The 17,285-nt window shown below is 45.2% G+C and overlaps 1 protein-coding gene across 1 annotated transcript in view; it reads left to right on the top strand.

The window, feature by feature from the left end:
* The window catches only part of plxnb1a (plexin b1a), a 67,295-nt gene that overhangs the window by 21,825 nt on the left and 28,185 nt on the right, over window positions 1–17,285 (top strand). Inside the window, exons 3-7 of the mRNA XM_068733756.1 lie at window positions 3,991–4,136; window positions 11,800–12,679; window positions 12,873–13,115; window positions 14,214–14,396; window positions 16,572–16,700. Coding sequence (XP_068589857.1) covers window positions 11,810–12,679; window positions 12,873–13,115; window positions 14,214–14,396; window positions 16,572–16,700 — 1,425 coding nt within the window. The 5' untranslated portion in view covers window positions 3,991–4,136; window positions 11,800–11,809. The remainder of the gene's footprint in view (window positions 1–3,990; window positions 4,137–11,799; window positions 12,680–12,872; window positions 13,116–14,213; window positions 14,397–16,571; window positions 16,701–17,285) is intronic.

Here is a 17,285-nt window from a genome sequence, read left to right as displayed (position 1 = left end):
TTATTCCGGGGCTGAACCACTCACACACAGAGACCTTAAAGGCTGCAGGCGCCCACACTGATATTTGATTTTTCACCGGACAGACAGTCAGTGTGTTAGCAGAACTGACCCAACAACAGCTCTTTCATCAGGCTGCCAACAGAGTAGCAAGTTCAGGTCACCACTCCCAACTGACAGCTGACATTACCTCTCAATGCATAGTGCGAATAAGGAAATAAGATGGGAGTGGATCACCATCGGAACAGCTAAAGGAAGACAAAAGAAAAGAAGCTAACAGACACAGGCCACATGCCGTCTCTGTGTCTGGAGTCATGAAAGAGAGACGGTCAACGCCGGCCACACCACTGCATGGTGACACAGTGGGAACCAGTGCTACGGTAGCAGGCTAGGTTAGCTAACTGTCACTTTGTTAGCCTAGCATTCTAAGCCTGATGGCTCCCCCTAAATCTTTATTGCTGTAGTAAATCATAAAGTGTACGCAACCAATGCTATGTGGGCTTTATGAAAAAAAAAAATAATGTTATGTTTTATGTATTTTAACAGTTATATCGTATGACATACTTCAGTCAGTAGAGCTACTGTTGTCAATAGCTCGTGTCATAGCAACGCTGCAGCCTGATCGCACCAAAATACGGGAAATGACCATTTCTTCTTTACAGCGCATTATGTGGTGTTGGCAGGTAATGTGGGTAATTGTCAAACACAGGACTTTCACCCAGGAGACCAGGAGTTTGTTTGAAGGCAACGTTGAATTTTTAGGGACGCACAGATCAGACTTCTTCAGTCCCAGTACTCATACATGAGCTTCGGGTATCGTCCATTATGGAGCTTAATTAATAAGCTGTATGCTTCACTGTGTGGAAGTGACTTCATCCTATCTATAAGGCATCACCAGGTTTGACATTGCTTTCCTAACTTTGTTAAACAAAATGTAACAAATAAATAGCTAAATATAAATATACTGAGTTTGTAGTTATTAAAATAATTGGTTTCCGATAACGGATCTCTATTTGAGTCGGTGTTAGACTGATATCCGATATCAGTATTGGTGCATCTCTAGTCATTTAAGTAATTGATCTTTTATTTTTATTTATAATGCGCGGTTAAGAGGTTGCGGTAATTCCATAACTACTTTGAGATTACGTTGCAACGCCGTCTCTCAAATGTCAGTCAACCGCTGTCATAGGAAATAGTCCCGCCCACCCAGAGGGTTAACGCTTAAAGCAGCGGCAGTATCTTAGTTAACAATGGCTTAGAATTCAAATTTCCGTTCAACTTTAAAGTCCTACATCGTGAGTTCTAACCTCTGGAGAATATGTTTCTCGTTAAGGAATGATGCGATGATATAATGCTGCGGCGGCTACCACTGCAGGGTGTGCAGGGACAACAGCCGCAGAAAGAATCCCCGACTAAACATTTAGAAAAATGCATGGCATCCAGATAGGCGCCTGAGATAGTGAGCGAGAAGGAGGGACAGGCGAGAGGATTGGTCTTGGAGGGGTGAGACAAGAGGGGACGCGGGGCTGCCTCCACTTAGCATGTTGTGAGTCAAAGGTTTGCCGTGGGTCACGAACTGCAAACTCATTCATGAATAAAACAAATCGTGTTCTTCTGATTCTTGTTTCAAACTCAAACATCCCAGTTTCTCTGGGAATACGTGGGAGTTTTTCTTTCGGCTTATTCTGGGCTTTGGAGAAAGCATACTGCATTTTTCATAACCATGGAACTTATTAAACTGGAGAGTTGGCAGAAAGCAGACCAGATTTCTAGCCTCAGCCCCGGAATATTAGCAATACTACTGCTCTGGTTCTCTGCCGCTGGTCTTCAGGCTGGACATGGCGCCCTTTTTTTTTCTTCTTTTCATTGTCAACTTGATGTTTCGCAGAGTCCTCTGAATAATACAATGTGCTTGCTCCAAAAAAAACCTTAAAAATGCTACGAAGCATCACTGGCCGGAGTGTTTTCAGACCACAGACAGTGTGACAAGCTGATTAAAATGCCCACAGACTGGGAGAGCAAGACCTCCACTCTATTCACTCCACCCAGGCACGTCGTCACGACAACGACGGACGACAAAGGGCTTTCTTCGGCTATTGAGTTTTGTGAAAGAAGAGGCGGCCGTGTGTGTGTGTGTGTGTGTGTGTGTGTGTGTGTGTGTGTGTGTGTGTGTGTGTGTGTGTGTGTGAGTGAGACTCGGAGTGGAGATGTGGCTGTACAAGCCGTAGGTGGTAATGTATGCAGCCCGTCCACAAACAAATGAATACGCATGCACGTCCCACTGCCACCTCCTCAGCATTCTGCCACACAATGACCATGCCAGCGTCCTCGATGACGTGATGCTTCATGCGAGCATATGGCCCAACCCCAAACTAGCCACAGACGAGCCGTTTGTGCTTGCTTTGTCTCTTTGCAGACAGAATGCAAATGCCTTTTGTCTGTTTATTTTTCCAGTCATTTTTTCCCCCCCCTCTTCGCTACGGCGATAGCTCTGGATAGATTCAGTGTGTTTGGTTGTGGCTTTAAACCTCAAGCACTGAGTCAGGGCAACATTTGTTCTTCTACATTGGTAGTACCAGTCCGGTGCCCGATCAGAACGGGCCAAAGCTTTCTGGAGAACTCAACTGCTCTTCCTTTGGTCCTCAGCAACACATCTGCCATTCCTGACACGGTTGAACAAGTCTGGTTGCTCACGGTCAGCAATAACTGTGAAATACACTTGTATTCATTTCGTCGCATACTTTGACTTAACCACCGCGGTTTAGTGTTGCACGGTATACCGATACTGGAAAAGTATTCAGTTGTTACCTTTCACAATAAAAGCCCAGGAAATATACACTGCATTGCTGATTAGGAGAGGACACTTATTTTGCTAAGAGGGAACTCAACAAATCGTCTAGCACTGCTCATACTTATCCCTGCGAGGATTGAACCTGTTATAAGCGTTATAAAAGAGTTTCTCACATTCTGGTTGGATGTTATAAGGTATTTACACACTATGGTACAATAATTCACTCTTTTCACATTCTCCACTACCTTGTATCAAAGTGTGTCCTGTTTTTTGGGGGTATTTCATTTGTGTATTGTGACAACACTACCGCGTTTATAACATGGATTTAATTAGTGGAGGTGTTTTGCCAGCAGCTTAGCTTAGCTTAGCATGAAGTTTGGAAAGTTTCTTTTTACTTTGATTGTAACTTGACTATTTAATATTACAGAGGAATAATTTAGATTTCACGCCAATTTGTCGGGGTCATATGGGTCATATTAACAATGAATCACTCGTGGTGAAATTAGCAGGAAGAGAGCCTTTAATGTTAGCAGCACCGGAGCTTAAAGCTTAGGAAAAAAGGAAAAAAGTTATGATGTGTTCAAATGTGATCTTTCTTTTGGTGAGACTTGAAGCACATTTCTTGTAGAAGTGAAAGTCTTTTTTTTTTTTTTTTTTATGATCCCGTAAAATTTTTGCATTGTCATCCATCCCTCCCTGTTTCCCGCGTAGTCAGTGTGGCCGACCGGCTGACTCTCCCACTGCTGGCCAGAGAGCGGAGGCCTGTAATTGTGGCAGCTTTTGTTGGCTGTGCTGCTGTGTGCTCTCCAAGCCTGTCAGCGGAGGCTCTTTCTAAGGATGTGACCACTGGCCACTTAACACACTCTGTCTCTCTCACACACACACACACACACACACACACACACACACACACACACACACACACACACACACACACACACACACACACACAGATAATGAAAGCACACAACCAGCACTATATTCAAACATGCATTTTTAGATTTATAACAGACATGCTTATTAAGTGGCCACGTTTTACTGCACTCCAGGGCCACTTGGGCCCCACAGCCGCTTGCTTGTCCCCGGTTTAAAAAGTTAAATCGAGCCTCAGCTGCTATTGTCAATCATTCTCATTTTCTCTCTCTCTCTCTCTCTCTCTCTCTCTCTCTCTCTCTCTCTCTCTCTCTCTCTCTCTCATCCAGTCCGCCTACCTCCTGCTTCCTCCTGACTGCTCTTTGATCCTTGAGTCTGGTGAATGTTGAGCTGAAGAGTTACAGCACCATCAGTTCCAGTTTCGTCACATATTTCCATGACATCGCGAGTCTCCTCTCTCCCCCCCTTAGTCAAGGTGAGAAGGTCCGAGGCCTTGTTGTCGGATGCTCAGAGAAACCAGTTGCACCTTACGTCTAAAAAAAAATAATAGCCATCTATATAGATGTTGATTTTCATGTTGCATTATAGTATAGATTTATAGAACATGGATTTCAGAAGGATTTGAAAGTGTTATAATAATAAAAAAATTTGAATATTATAAAAATAAATAAATAAATATATGAAATCAAACACATTGAATTAGAAAAAAAAAGTTAAATAAAATAAAATAATGATATTTCTCCCTAGGACACTTCTGACCTGTTTGATCATTTAAAGTTTGGGGCTCCATAAAGACGTTAACAGTACATTATTTCCTTTTTCCTTTTTTTCTCATCTGCATATTGAAGAAGCTGCCATAATATAATGAATGGCCTTTTTGGTCTGCGTTGATAATGCATTTTGTAAAAATAAAAAGAGCTGGTGTGTGTACAGAACAGGGAATATGAAAGTCCATTGGTCTCACAGTGGACCTCAGGTCGTGTGTGTGTCATGCTGCACCAAGCAGCGAGGCATCAACACCTGCTTATCCCCAGGGAGGGCGTTACTGTCTCCAGGGTGAAAAGATCCTGTCATAAAACGGAGTGTGTGTGTGCGCATGAAAAAGTGTGTTGTGTTATCTCGACGTGTGTGTGTGTGTGTGTGTGTGTGTGTGTGTGTGTGTGTGTGTGTGTGTGTGTGTGTGTGTGTGTGTGTGTGTGTGTGTGTGTGGACTCTCTTTCCAAGGGAAGTGGCTTTTATCCTGTGTCCGTTCAGCGCAGCCACTCGGTGGAAAGAGCTGTGAAAGAGACACTATTCCCTCCGGCGGCGGACAGAGAGCCCCTTCAGCACACCGGAGGGCCGGGGAGAGAGACCTTCAGTGTCTGCTTGTGAACTGTGGGGGGGGGAGCAATGGCCATTGACCCCGGAGAAGACGACGGAAGTGGAGAGGGGCCAAGCATGTGTGCATCTGCCTCTCATAATATTAGCGCTCTCGCTGATCTAACTATCTAAGTAGGGAGACACAACCAGCGACTACACGGTATGTGGATGTGCTCAATAGACAGTGACCTCCAGTTTGTTGTGTCTGGTCACGAGTTGAAAGTTGGACTTAACGCAGGCATTCCCTTTGTTTAGTTGGGTTCACACTCAACGTAGCTTGTTTTATTTGAGTTTTGGTCACTCGTCGTCCCACCAGGCCGGAGAAGTCATCTTCAGAAAGGGGAACGAGTATGATGGGCGGACTGCCAGCTGCAGTGTATGCACAAATCAGGCAACCCGGTCGAAATGCTTGTGCGCGGTCAACGGTTAAACCGTTCATCATTAACAGCCCTGGTGTATTTGTTCAACTTCAACAAGCTAATTCATGTCACTAAACAACTGCAATCTGCCAACCTTGTGGGCAACCAGCGAGAACAGGAGTCCAAAATGGAGGAAGCCATCGTGTTAGCTGCGTAACACCAGCATCCAACTTAAAAAACAAAAACAAAATCCCGCTCTGCAGAATGGAGAGCAATGCCTGTAGAGCTACTCGACATGAACTAGGGCTCAGCCACTAAAACAAGTCAGTATATCACTCGTATATTTGGAAGGTTGAATTGTTTTTAGCATCGAGCTAACCAGACTTAAGCCGGCAGAGGACTCTGGTGGGCTCAAAAGCAGCGCGCAGCAGTGAGCTGGCCAACGAGAATGGTTGTATACACTGTACATATTTAATCAACCCTCAACTACCTGATCATTGTGATAATGAATAGATAAATATATTACAAACCATAAATAATCTTCTGGTTCCTTTAGGGTTATGTGTTAAGGAGAATACTCTTAAAACTGTTAAAAAAAGATCAACATCAATTAATATGGAAAAACAGAGGTGATAACTTTTTGGCCACATTGTCCAGACCTGCCAACGAAACTCGACACATCCAATGCATGACCCAAGAGTTGGCACTAAAGCTGGAGTCATGCTTGGCGCAAGAGGTTAACAGTCCAGCCAGTGATACCTGGACATAGGGTTTGATTTATAGTTGGGCTTCGGATTACACCCGATGATGTCAGAGATGTCTGTTGTCTTCACTACCAACAGTTTCCTTCAGCATTAGAACAGTAAATGCTTTGGTTTTCTTGTAAATAAAAAAAACGTTTTTAACTTAACTCTATCAGCCTCATGAACATCACTCTAATGCATGGAGTCTGTTGTCTTTCCAGACCCCGACTTTTAAATCGATCCCAATTGTTAACTGGCCGACGTTTGTGCCTGTTCTGTATCTTGCTGCCTGCGTGTGGTCATTGCTGATCTCAAAACAGACACTCCGATGCTCTTCTCTCTACTGTACTCTCTGGATGGGATCCACAGATGCCAGTGTCGCAGAGTTTGGGGAGGCCCCGGGGGGGGGGGGGGGCGAGACCCAGCCGACCCACCAGAACATAACAATGCAAAGCAGTGCTCCATGGCTCCAGGCCCACTGTCCCCCCCACTGTCCCTGTGCTGCTGCTGACCCCACATATTTCATAGGGTCTTAGGCGTTCAGTGGGCTGTCACGGCTCATTAGGAGCTTTAGAAATGAACTTGCACAGCAGACTCTCTCTCAGCGATTAATAAACATGAACAGAGAGAGAAAGGGAGGCAGATAGGAATGGTTAGGGCAAAAGTTCACTGAAGAGACCGCATTCTGAGAAGTTTATAGGGGGCATAAATACACTTGGCACATACTCGTATATCAACTTTTCTAGTACTGCCGATCGGGATGGGTATGTCACCCTGCCGTCCACAGTCAAAAGAACGCAAAGAAAAGTTTAAAAATGGAGGGAATCATCGTATTGATGAGAATTGTGATTGGGGTTCAGCCCTAGAAATGACTTGTGTGTTTATTCATATGTTTGCTTGCATGTGAACGTTTGACCTCCCCAAATCAGTTGACGGTCTAATGGTCTACCAGAGGTTATTTATAGGCGTTGGACTGTGCCCCGTGGCCGAACATGCTGCATTCCAGACACAAGTGATGAGCTCTGGAGATTGTTGGTGAACAGCATGAGAGACACCACCTCTCTGCTCCTCTGAAGGGTGGCGGAGGTATTTGGATTACTGCTAAGCACTTCCACAGCAGGAGTAGCGGTAAGAGGCCGACTGTGGCAAAAGGCCTGGGGTCTCATTTATACCCGCTGCGTACGCCACTCCCCACGCAAACGTTGTGATCTATAAGAACAAACTTGACGGGAGAATGTGCGCACCCGTACGGGAACTCTGACCCACGCGTACGAACATTTTGGAGACACGGGGAAATTCGCGACGCACATGGTGAGGTGGTGAAATGAAGCCGGATTATAGAAATGAAATGTGAGGCACCATTGCACGTTAATTTGCACTTATATATTCTCTTTATTAAGAACAGTCAAACCAGTGTTATTTGGTATTGTACTAGTGAGCCATAACTATAAGCACATGTCAATTGTTAAAGATATAAACTAACTCAAACCTCAAATCAAATTTCACTTAATGTTTTATCAGCGCTGTCTGCTCTCCTCTGAGGAAATTTAATTATTATCATCATGTAAATGGAAGAAATGTGAGTGTTCTTCCTCCGTGATTCACTGTAAAGAACCACTGATCAGCAGCGTCAACATTCACGAGGTGCTTTGATCGTTGCCGGGTGTGTGTGTGTGTGTGTGTGTGTGTGTGTGTGTGTGTGTGTGTGTGTGTGTGTGTGTAGAGGGCGGGATGTGAGGCTGAACCAGCTGCGCACATTTACAGCGTGATCTGGGATTCATAAAAGGAAATTGAGCATTGGCAGAACGCAAGTTTTTGTAAATCTGGATATTTTCCACGTATGCAAACATTTAGTGTGTTTTCTAAATGTAGTGAATAAACGTGAACCTCTTGGATCCACACTCTCACTCGATAATGGATCTGCTCTTACTTTAAAAGGCTTAAAAGTAAGCTTGTTCATGCCACTGAAAATCCACAAACTTCCTTTAAGAATCACTTATTATTAAATGGATGATTATTGAAAGAGCGATCTAAGTTGAAGAGTGCTCATCTGAATTAAGTGAAAATGTCTCATAGCCTCAATAGGTCTCGGATAGCTTTTACATCAACCACATCTGTTCTCTCCCTCCATTTCCACTCTCTCCCACACCACATCATCAACTCCGATCTTGTGGTAGCTCATAGGAAGCCGTCATTGCTGTTTGGTAAGAGGAGGTTCCCATGGCGATGGGGGGTCGTCGCACGCTATAAATATGTCGGCCGCGGCGTGTTGTCCGGTCAAAGAGCAGGTGGGGACGCCTTGCTCAGAGTAGCTGCGAGAATTCGTCTCGGATTGTTCCCAGGCTCTCTGTTACAGAAGCTGGGCGAGGCCGAAAATACCCAGCTTCAAAAGTTATTAGGTACTTGACTCACTACTTGACACACCGTTTTTAGATGTGCTCCAAGATACGTTCCTGAATAAGGACAATATGCTTTGGAAAGTATTAAATTATTCCATTCCATACAACAAGTTGATGGCGGTGCAAAAGATTTAGGATATCACCAGAGTTGTGACTGAGGTGGCCGTGATTATCTGTCAGTGGTGGACCGACCCTAAAGAGCCACGACAGAGAACTTGTATCTGAGGGCTCTAGATGTTCGGCTCAATAAAACATGAGGTTTGTTTTATATCTATATTTCATGACGACTATTCCTCCTCTGTCTCAAACCACTGTGGATTTTTTTTTCTGTAATGGCCACTCCTCTTGACGCATTACACGCCCAACTCAAATCCTCTGACAGCGGGCGTGGAGGTTATTACTTATTATACGCTTTATCCTGCTCATGAATAAGTAAAAGAGGAGGCCTGGGACACACTCACCCACTTACCAGACACACTAAGACACTTGCAGCTGCTCCTGGATGGCCCCCCTGGTTATGTACACAGGCAGAGATCTACACCCACTCACACAGAGATCCACGTTCTCCTCCCTTTTTGACACCCCTCGTCCTCGTCCTGATTGCAGCCCCAGGGGGCGGACAGCTAGGTGAGATGGCGCTGCATGTCTGATGTCTTAGCAGTCTATTCACACTGCCATGTAATGGTAATTTTTCTAAATGTCACAATATAGTCATAGCTTTCTCTACAAATCCTCTGTCATTATGCAAAGTGTTGGGGCATAAATAATAGCGACAATGACAATTTCAATTTAGTTAATATTCCGTGCATCTTAAGTCCCTTTTCCACATGCAGTCCATCCCTGAAATGTTCAGGAACGCTCCCCCGCCTGGGCTCGCGTGTGAACGGGAGCAGGAGATCGACATTCAGGGGAACCTGTGCCGTCGACGTCCCACCTCAAGGTTCTTGTTGTGGACGAAAGCAGCACCGTAGCAGGGGGACGCCTTCACGTGGAGCGAGCCAACCAGTTAAAGACCCCGCTGGTGGCGTCTTTGAATTCCACGACTTGTTCACGGTGTTTTTGCGCCAATGCTTTTGTGGGGGATTTGACTCGTATCGCAAACGTGTTGAACGTCAAATACGTTCCGAGAACATTGGCACCGGACAAAAACAATTCCTCGAGACGCCTCCCACCGCGTACACTTACATCTTCTGGTGAGTTTCATGGCGGTTGCACCATTAAGTGTTGCATTACCATCATCTTGCCCCATCTATTCCAGCATTGCCTGAAAGGTTATCCCAGTAATTTAGAGGGAACTACGAAATGAGCTTAATCCTGATAAGAGCTCTTGCACATCCCCAGTTTAAAGCTCGCTCCAAATGCCGCACAGCGAACGGGAGTTGTGTATTTCTAAGCAACCTTTCCCAGTAAGGTCAGTGAAAGGTCTGAGGAACCTGTTCAATAATTAAACAGGTTTTTATCTCCTAATGCGAAAGGCTCTCAGTGTCCACAAACCTCTCTCCTCTCCAGAGGTGTTGAGTGATGGCTGTCCAAATGGGGGAGTGAGAGTTATTGTTTTTGAATGCTCCAGCTGTAAGGGCCGTAGGCGATTTGTTAATATTTTAGATCCAAGATGAAACTGACAGAGGGGTGGGGGAAAAAACCTCACGATTGTAAATCTGTCCGCCGCTTGCACACAGCACGGACAGAGCCATGGATTCATCAATACACGGCACAGTTTGGGCTGCAGTGAGAGAGCGCTGCAGGGAAGACATGTTTTTATAGGCCAACCAGGAAGTTAGCATCGCATTGGTTCCCTCTGGGGAGAAAAAAAGCCAATGGGGTTTTTCCATTGGATTTTGGATTAATGCGGAAAATGAACTCTGTGGCAAACAAGCGTTTATGATACTTGCACGTTTTGTTCAGCAACAAAATCTTCACAAATGAACACAAGGCAACATTGTGTAAAACCAATTTTATTGAGGACGAACAACATGTTGAGCCCCAAACGGAAGCTCATCGAGTCCAACTTAACTTAAAAAGAAGTTTATAACGCATTACTACTAGCAAATAGATATGGTGTCTGTAGTAATAACTTGTATCGATATTTGCAAGTGAGAGGCTATTTGAGAGAAGTTTTAGAAGCTCTCTGGGATCTCCACCCTTTGTAAGAAACCGGGAGACTCAAAGCCCTAAACATAAATAGATAAAGACAAAACGACTCAATTATACATGAGAGTTGGAACTGAGAACAACTATATGCCATAATGAACAAGCAGAGCTTCAAAGATATTTTCCTCTACCTTAGATCACTCTATTGGCAGGAATATGCTTAGGAGATGAATATAAGATACATAAGAACACCATCGAGGGAATGTGGGGAAATGATTCCAAACGTACACATGTATTCTTTATATGTAAAAAAACAAATCTACTGGTCAGATCTTTTACACATACTAGAACAGATATCCAGAAAAACACAATACACTCCTGAGAACACGTCTCAAAAGTCTTCATAAGAAAGGATTGTATCTTTTTTTGGATCCTCGAACAGTTATTAACAAGAAGTAATGAAACAATTTAAATTGACTCGCAGCATATTATGTCAATATTAATTAAATATTTATATACATTTTATAAAATGAAATATTTTGTAATGAATATATGTAAAAACACATTTAAATAGTGTAAATAATCATAGGTACTGTAATAGTTAGTCATAGCAGCAGTAGTAGGTCTACCTCTAAGCACTGTGTTGGAAAATCAATTACACTGTAATTTAGATTAACATCACTTACAAAAGAATGGTGTATCCAGTAAGATTGCTACTTCGTTGGACATAACGTATATTTTTTATATTTAAAAAAAATGACCAAAACTGTTAAACTGTCTCTCAATACTTTCCACCTTCCCAAGCCTGTCTGTGGTACTCATTTGTTCCTTCTAAGGACACTTTTTTTTTTTACAACAGCTGGGCACTGTTCTTTTTAAGCAGCAGCGACTGAATCAGGAGTAAATAGTGCATGAAAAACTACAGTGTGTGTGTGTGTGTGTGTGTGTGTGTTCATGATACTGATGGAACATGTCGGCCCGTGCTACAGTGAAAAAGCTTTTTTTCTTGCTACCGTAGCTTAAATTGTTAAGAGGCTCTTCTCACCACATCTTAATATTTCTCTCCAAAACTCTTAAACTTGCACTATACTCAACTATACAAGCAGCGTTTGCCTTATCGAATGTTGATGTTTAACCTCAAAGATCTGCAAGTGAAGGCCTCTAAACTGCTCTGTTTCTCTCCTCAGAATATTTGCCATGCCACATGGGAAGGCTCTGAACCCCACCCTGCTCTTACTCCTCATCCTCATCCTCATCGTCTTCGCCACAGCCCGCGGTCGCTCCTACCCTCGCTTCTCCCGCAATGACACTGAGTTCCAGCACCTGGTGCTTCACCCAGACCCCTCCGTGGGGACGGTGTACGTGGGGGCCAGGGACCACCTCTTCCAGCTGGACGGATCGGACGGACTCCGGCTGGAGCTGGAGGAGGCGACCGGTCCCGTGAGCGACAGCAAGGACTGCCTCCCCCCAGTGACCGAGTCCAACTGTCCCCAAGCCAGGAGGACCAGCAACCACAACAAGCTACTTCTGGTGGATCCAAAGGCGCTGGAGTTGATCACCTGCGGCAGCATCCACCAGGGCACCTGCCAGAAACGCAGCCTGGCGTCGATCAAGAAGGTCCGCTTCTCCACCGAGAGGCCCGTGGACACGCAGTACGTCGCCGCCAACGACCCGTCGGTGTCAACCGTGGGGCTGGTGGTGGGGCTTCGCGGCGGTGAGAGGACAGTGATGTACGTGGGTAGGGGCTACACCGCCAGCCACCCGCCCATCTCCACCCGCCACCTCTCATCGGAGCCCGTCTTCTCCTACGAGGAGACGGCCAAGCTGGCGGTGGCCGGGCGGCTGTCGGAATACGACCACCACTTCGTGATGGCGTTCACGCGGCGCGCGTTCGTGTACTTCTTGTTTTACCGCCGCGACATCAAGTCTGCATCAAGGGAGTACCGGACCTATGCCGCCAGAGTGTGCCTGGACGACACCTCCTACTATTCCTACGTGGAGGTTCCTCTGGTCTGCCGATCCACTTCCTCTCCCTCCAGGAATTACAACCTGCTCCAGGCTGCCCAGGTACTTTATCCCTAAATATTATCAACACACGAGCCCGTCAAGTTATTGTAGGGAGCAGCATTTCAAAATCTAGTTGGAACTACTTGGTGTGTGTGAGTTTCATGTTCTGCTTTCAGAAATGGTTTAACATCTAGGTATTACCGATGCCGGCTGTGTTGAACTGAGATGTTTTCCCATGCCTTTGTTGCAACAGGTGGGACAAGGCGTCGGCCGGGAAGGCGAGGATCTGCTGGGAGTCTTCTCCACCCGCGGCGGCTCCACAAACAACGCCGTCTTGGACGCCTCGGCTCTGTGCGTGTACCCGCTGGATGAGCTCGACGGACACATCGACTCCACCCGCGACCTCTGCTACACCCAGGACGGCCGGGTGGAGGGAAGAGGAGAGGTGGCCTACATAGAGTACGAGGTCAAGTCCAGCTGCGCCAACCTGCCCATGGTAAGGATGCGGCGGATGAAGGACAGGGAAGGAGGCTGACTGTTTCCGTGATGGAAAAAGAGCAAATATTTTGCAGAGATGGGCTTTTTAAAACTGATTTTGTCAATAACAAATTCCTGCTTTGACTGCTTGTTACAGCATGGATGCCGGCCGTATAGTAGGGCATCATGACAAATTATATCCTGCTGTCTTTATGTACCTTAAGTATATTGACTCAATTGGTTTCGGTGGTTAAAAAAAGACAAAACAGAAAGCACAGCCCAGTAACAAGGGATGACTGGATTGCCCAGATTAAGCTTAGCAACAGGAAGAATGAAGGCATTGTAATGAGGCCCTCGTTGGAAAGCCCACAACTCCCAGATGCCCCAGGAGTAGCTTTGCCCAGCTGCAGCGCTCCGGTGACCCCCTCTGCTGCCGCTCAGGTCCTGCCTGCCCTCAGAACCATTTAATGGGACCATTAGGGATCAATAAACCAAGCTAACCCTGAATCAGCTGTGCTGCTGCTTAATGAGCTCTGACAAGGGAGTTTTTTTGAAACCCACTGACATAAGAAAAGAGAGATTAAGGTTGAGAGAAGGGGGGGGGGCACGAACATGGGAATAGAAAGACTAGCACAGGCAGCGACGGGGAGAAAGAAGAAAAGGAAACGCTGAATGACACACAGAGATGATTGAATGAGGAGAGGATGTATTAGATCACAGTTCCCCTTGAAACAACGATAAGCCATCTTTCTTTTTTTAGTTTTTGATAAACTCTCTTTAGTCTGACAAAAGATGTCTCATTCTACTCCCTCCTTCAGGGCCAATTATGTGCTGCTGGAGCTTTGAGACTTACCAGAAAGCAGGATTTAAAAAGCGTTTGTTTTGCGAAACCGAAACAGCCAGTGGCTTATGTCTGTATGAGTCTACTTTAATCTGTGGCGCAATCCTTCTACGGAGTATCAAGAGCATTGAAGGCTCCTCCGGCAACAGCAGGAAAGAATGGGAACGTGAACTTGTTAGTCTGAAGCTTAGGTGTTTGACATTAAGGGCAACAACACAAAAGTAATATTGGTGCGTTCAGTTTAAATAAATGCGTACTTTCCCTCATGTGTTGCAGAATACCCTCAAGGCGTACCCCTGCGGCTCCGACCACACCCCCAGTCCCATGGCGAGCCGGGCGCCGCTGGAGGCCAGGGCCGCCTGGCACACCTCGGCCGCCCGTCTCACTGCGGTGGCCGTCAGTGTCAGAGATGGACACAGCATCGCCTTCCTCGGAGACTCCAAAGGAACTCTGCACAAGGTAGCTCATTCCCACGTACTGCTTTGAATTTTCGTGCCAGTTTTATTCAGGCTTCTTAAAGCATGCCCCAGCATGCACTAGGAGGGAGGCATGGAGACGCCCTTGGACACATCATTGGGATAACAGAAAAATTCACACCACAAAACTAATTTTCTATTCCAGTGGTTTACTAATTGTCAGCCCTACCCAATGTGTCTGTCACTGCCTAACCCTTCTAAGGATCAACATTGATTCATTTCTTAGCAAAGCAAACACACTTCAGACTACAAAATTTTTTTTCGCAACCAAAGTCTGTCCCAGTTCCCATACACTTCTCCGCAACTACAGCCGCCAGTAGATTCCAGTCATTCCAGCACTCACAGTTCTCCAACATACACAGACTAGCATACCGCCATGATCCCGTGCTTAATACATTTGCTTTTTGTTCTGTGCAGAATGAGGTCATTGGAGACAGAACAAAAAGGAGCATGTTTTAAGATATTTATGTATTCTTTTGGTAAGACTGGTGGAGTGTATTTCCTGAAAAAATATGAGTTATTTGCCTTTTTTGTCAAGTTCTAAGTACTGCTTTCTCCAGTGTTGTCCACAAACTGCTGTGTATCTCCACCTTTTTCTGAAACATCTGCGTGGATCTGATAGTCACATGTAGGGTGATTGTAGACATAATGCTGCAAAAGTGTACTAGGTCTGTTTTTACAGTGTGTGTGTGTGTGTGTGTGTGTGTGTGTGTGTGTGTGTGTGTGTGTGTGTGTGTGTGTGTGTGTGTGTGTGTGTGTGTGTGTGTGTGTGTGTGTGAGTATTTGATGTGTGTGCAAATGAGAGAGAGAGGGAGACATCGTGCTTTTCGGTAGCAGATCAAAGCAGCACTCCATGTAGCCATCTGAAGTAAGCTATTGTGACAGGATTATGGTATAACAGCAGGACGAATTCCACAGCATCCAGATACAGGTGTGTGTGTGTGTGTGTGTGTGTGTGTGTGTGTGTGTGTGTGTGTGTGTGTGTGTGTGTGTGTGTGTGTGTGTGTGTGTGCGTGGAAGACCACAAACGTTTTCGCCATCCTACCAGTGTATTTGGTACGGCCAGTTGAACTGGGGACACGATTTGTGTTGCCAGCTTGATTTTGATACAGTTGCAGTCGATCTACGCAAATGTCCTGTTGGAGTTAAAAGAATATTTCAACGTTTTAGAAAAATCCGCCCTATTCACTTTCTTGCTGAGAATTAGATGAGAAGATTGATACCATACTCGTACCATTCAGTTAAAATATGACGCTAATATCCTGACCTCCAGGTTGCCTGAGATTCAAGATTGTCATTTCCAATGACTGCTGTTGTAATTGCTGTGCATATCAAAACCAATGCATGTGAAAACCAGGCGTGTGCACTTGATACGAGTGCACAGAAAGGCCATCAAACCTTTTTTGCGTTGCACGCACAAATGTTAGTCTGAGAACACGAGGCTGTAGCGAGCGTCGACCGTCCCTAGAGTTAACAACGCTCATGTTCATTAGTTGCAAACGGATATATTCAGTTCACCAAAAAATGAATAAAAGCTCTTTTAGTACGTTCATGCAAAACACTGTTTCCCAAAATCTTGAGCTATTCATTTAATGTTAGGGCAATGTCGGAAATAATGTAAATCGCTGCAATTTCAAAGTTGATCAACCAATATCTTCCCGTTTGTCTCTCTAGCTTAATCCGGTCGCACACACCTGTTGCACAGATATTGCATCCTCAATACAGCATCGCATTCTTTACAAAATGTGACATGCAAAACTGCTTAAAAGTCGCCGCTCGTAACAGAGCTACTTCCCATGCCATTATGCGTTGAGTGCATTCCCTAATGGGACAACTGATTCTCCATCCTGTTCACAGCGATCAAATGAGAGCCTTCTGGAAAGAGGCACGGAAACCTCTGCTAATCCCATCAACATGAGGTAACATGAGAGTTTGAGGGCCTGGGAATCACTTAAGCCAGAGGTGTCTTCCTGTGCTTCATATTAGATTTGGCTCTGCCGTAATCACATTCACGGCCACTTCTGCTGCGATTTCTGCACAAGTGTGATTTGATTTGCGTTTGAGTTGTTAGCCAAAGAAGATATTCCTTTTGTATTCTTTTTCTTTCCTTTTTTCATCAGCTGTTCATTTGGGTCTTACACCAAGTGTTTTTCTACAGGTATATCTGGGCCAAGACGGCCAGGTGGAGGTATACGCGAACACGACAATCCAGCTCAACTCGCCCATAAACGGTGACCTTTTACTGGACCAGACTGGAGCACACATCTACGTCATGACCAAAACTACTGTAAGTATAGAAACCTAACACTTTTTTGGACAGTTAGAGGTGGCGAAATGTAATTTACTGTTTAAACCTTCGCTTACCTTTGAAGTACTCAACAGATGTATGAACAGCCGTGCCCTTCTTGGCGCGTCTGCCCATTAAACCTCTCGCCCAGATGTCTCCATACACAAGATCTGAACATGGCTTGTCATTCATCGTCAGACAAATGATCGTTTGTCAGAGTTTTTTCAGGCTTTGATACTTCCTCAAGCTGTGTCTCTCTCGCAGAGAAATAGGATAAAAGAATAAGAGGCAATGAACATAAGAGAAAACAGAGAGGCCAGCTGGTTGTGGGGGTCAAAGGCCACTAACCCCGCTGCAATGGGTACAACAGTCAGCAGGAGGTGTAAGGTCAGAAATAACAATGGTATTGATCAGGGAAAGTGGCCTCCATTGTGTTGGCACACTCCCTACTGAGTGTCTGTGTGGGAAGCCATGGATGCTGATGAATGGGTATGGGAAACTGCCAGTCTATACATTGAATGGCTAGTCTCAATCCCAGACCACTGAAGGCCTTCATCTAATCGAGTTATATTTAACATGAATCTA

This window comes from Cebidichthys violaceus, unplaced genomic scaffold (assembly GCF_023349555.1).
Source record: "Cebidichthys violaceus isolate CVI_PGR_0920_01 unplaced genomic scaffold, fCebVio1.0.p SCAF_6, whole genome shotgun sequence".
NCBI classification, from domain to species: Eukaryota; Metazoa; Chordata; class Actinopteri; order Perciformes; family Stichaeidae; genus Cebidichthys; species Cebidichthys violaceus.
This window is presented reverse-complemented; position numbering and strand designations above follow the sequence as displayed.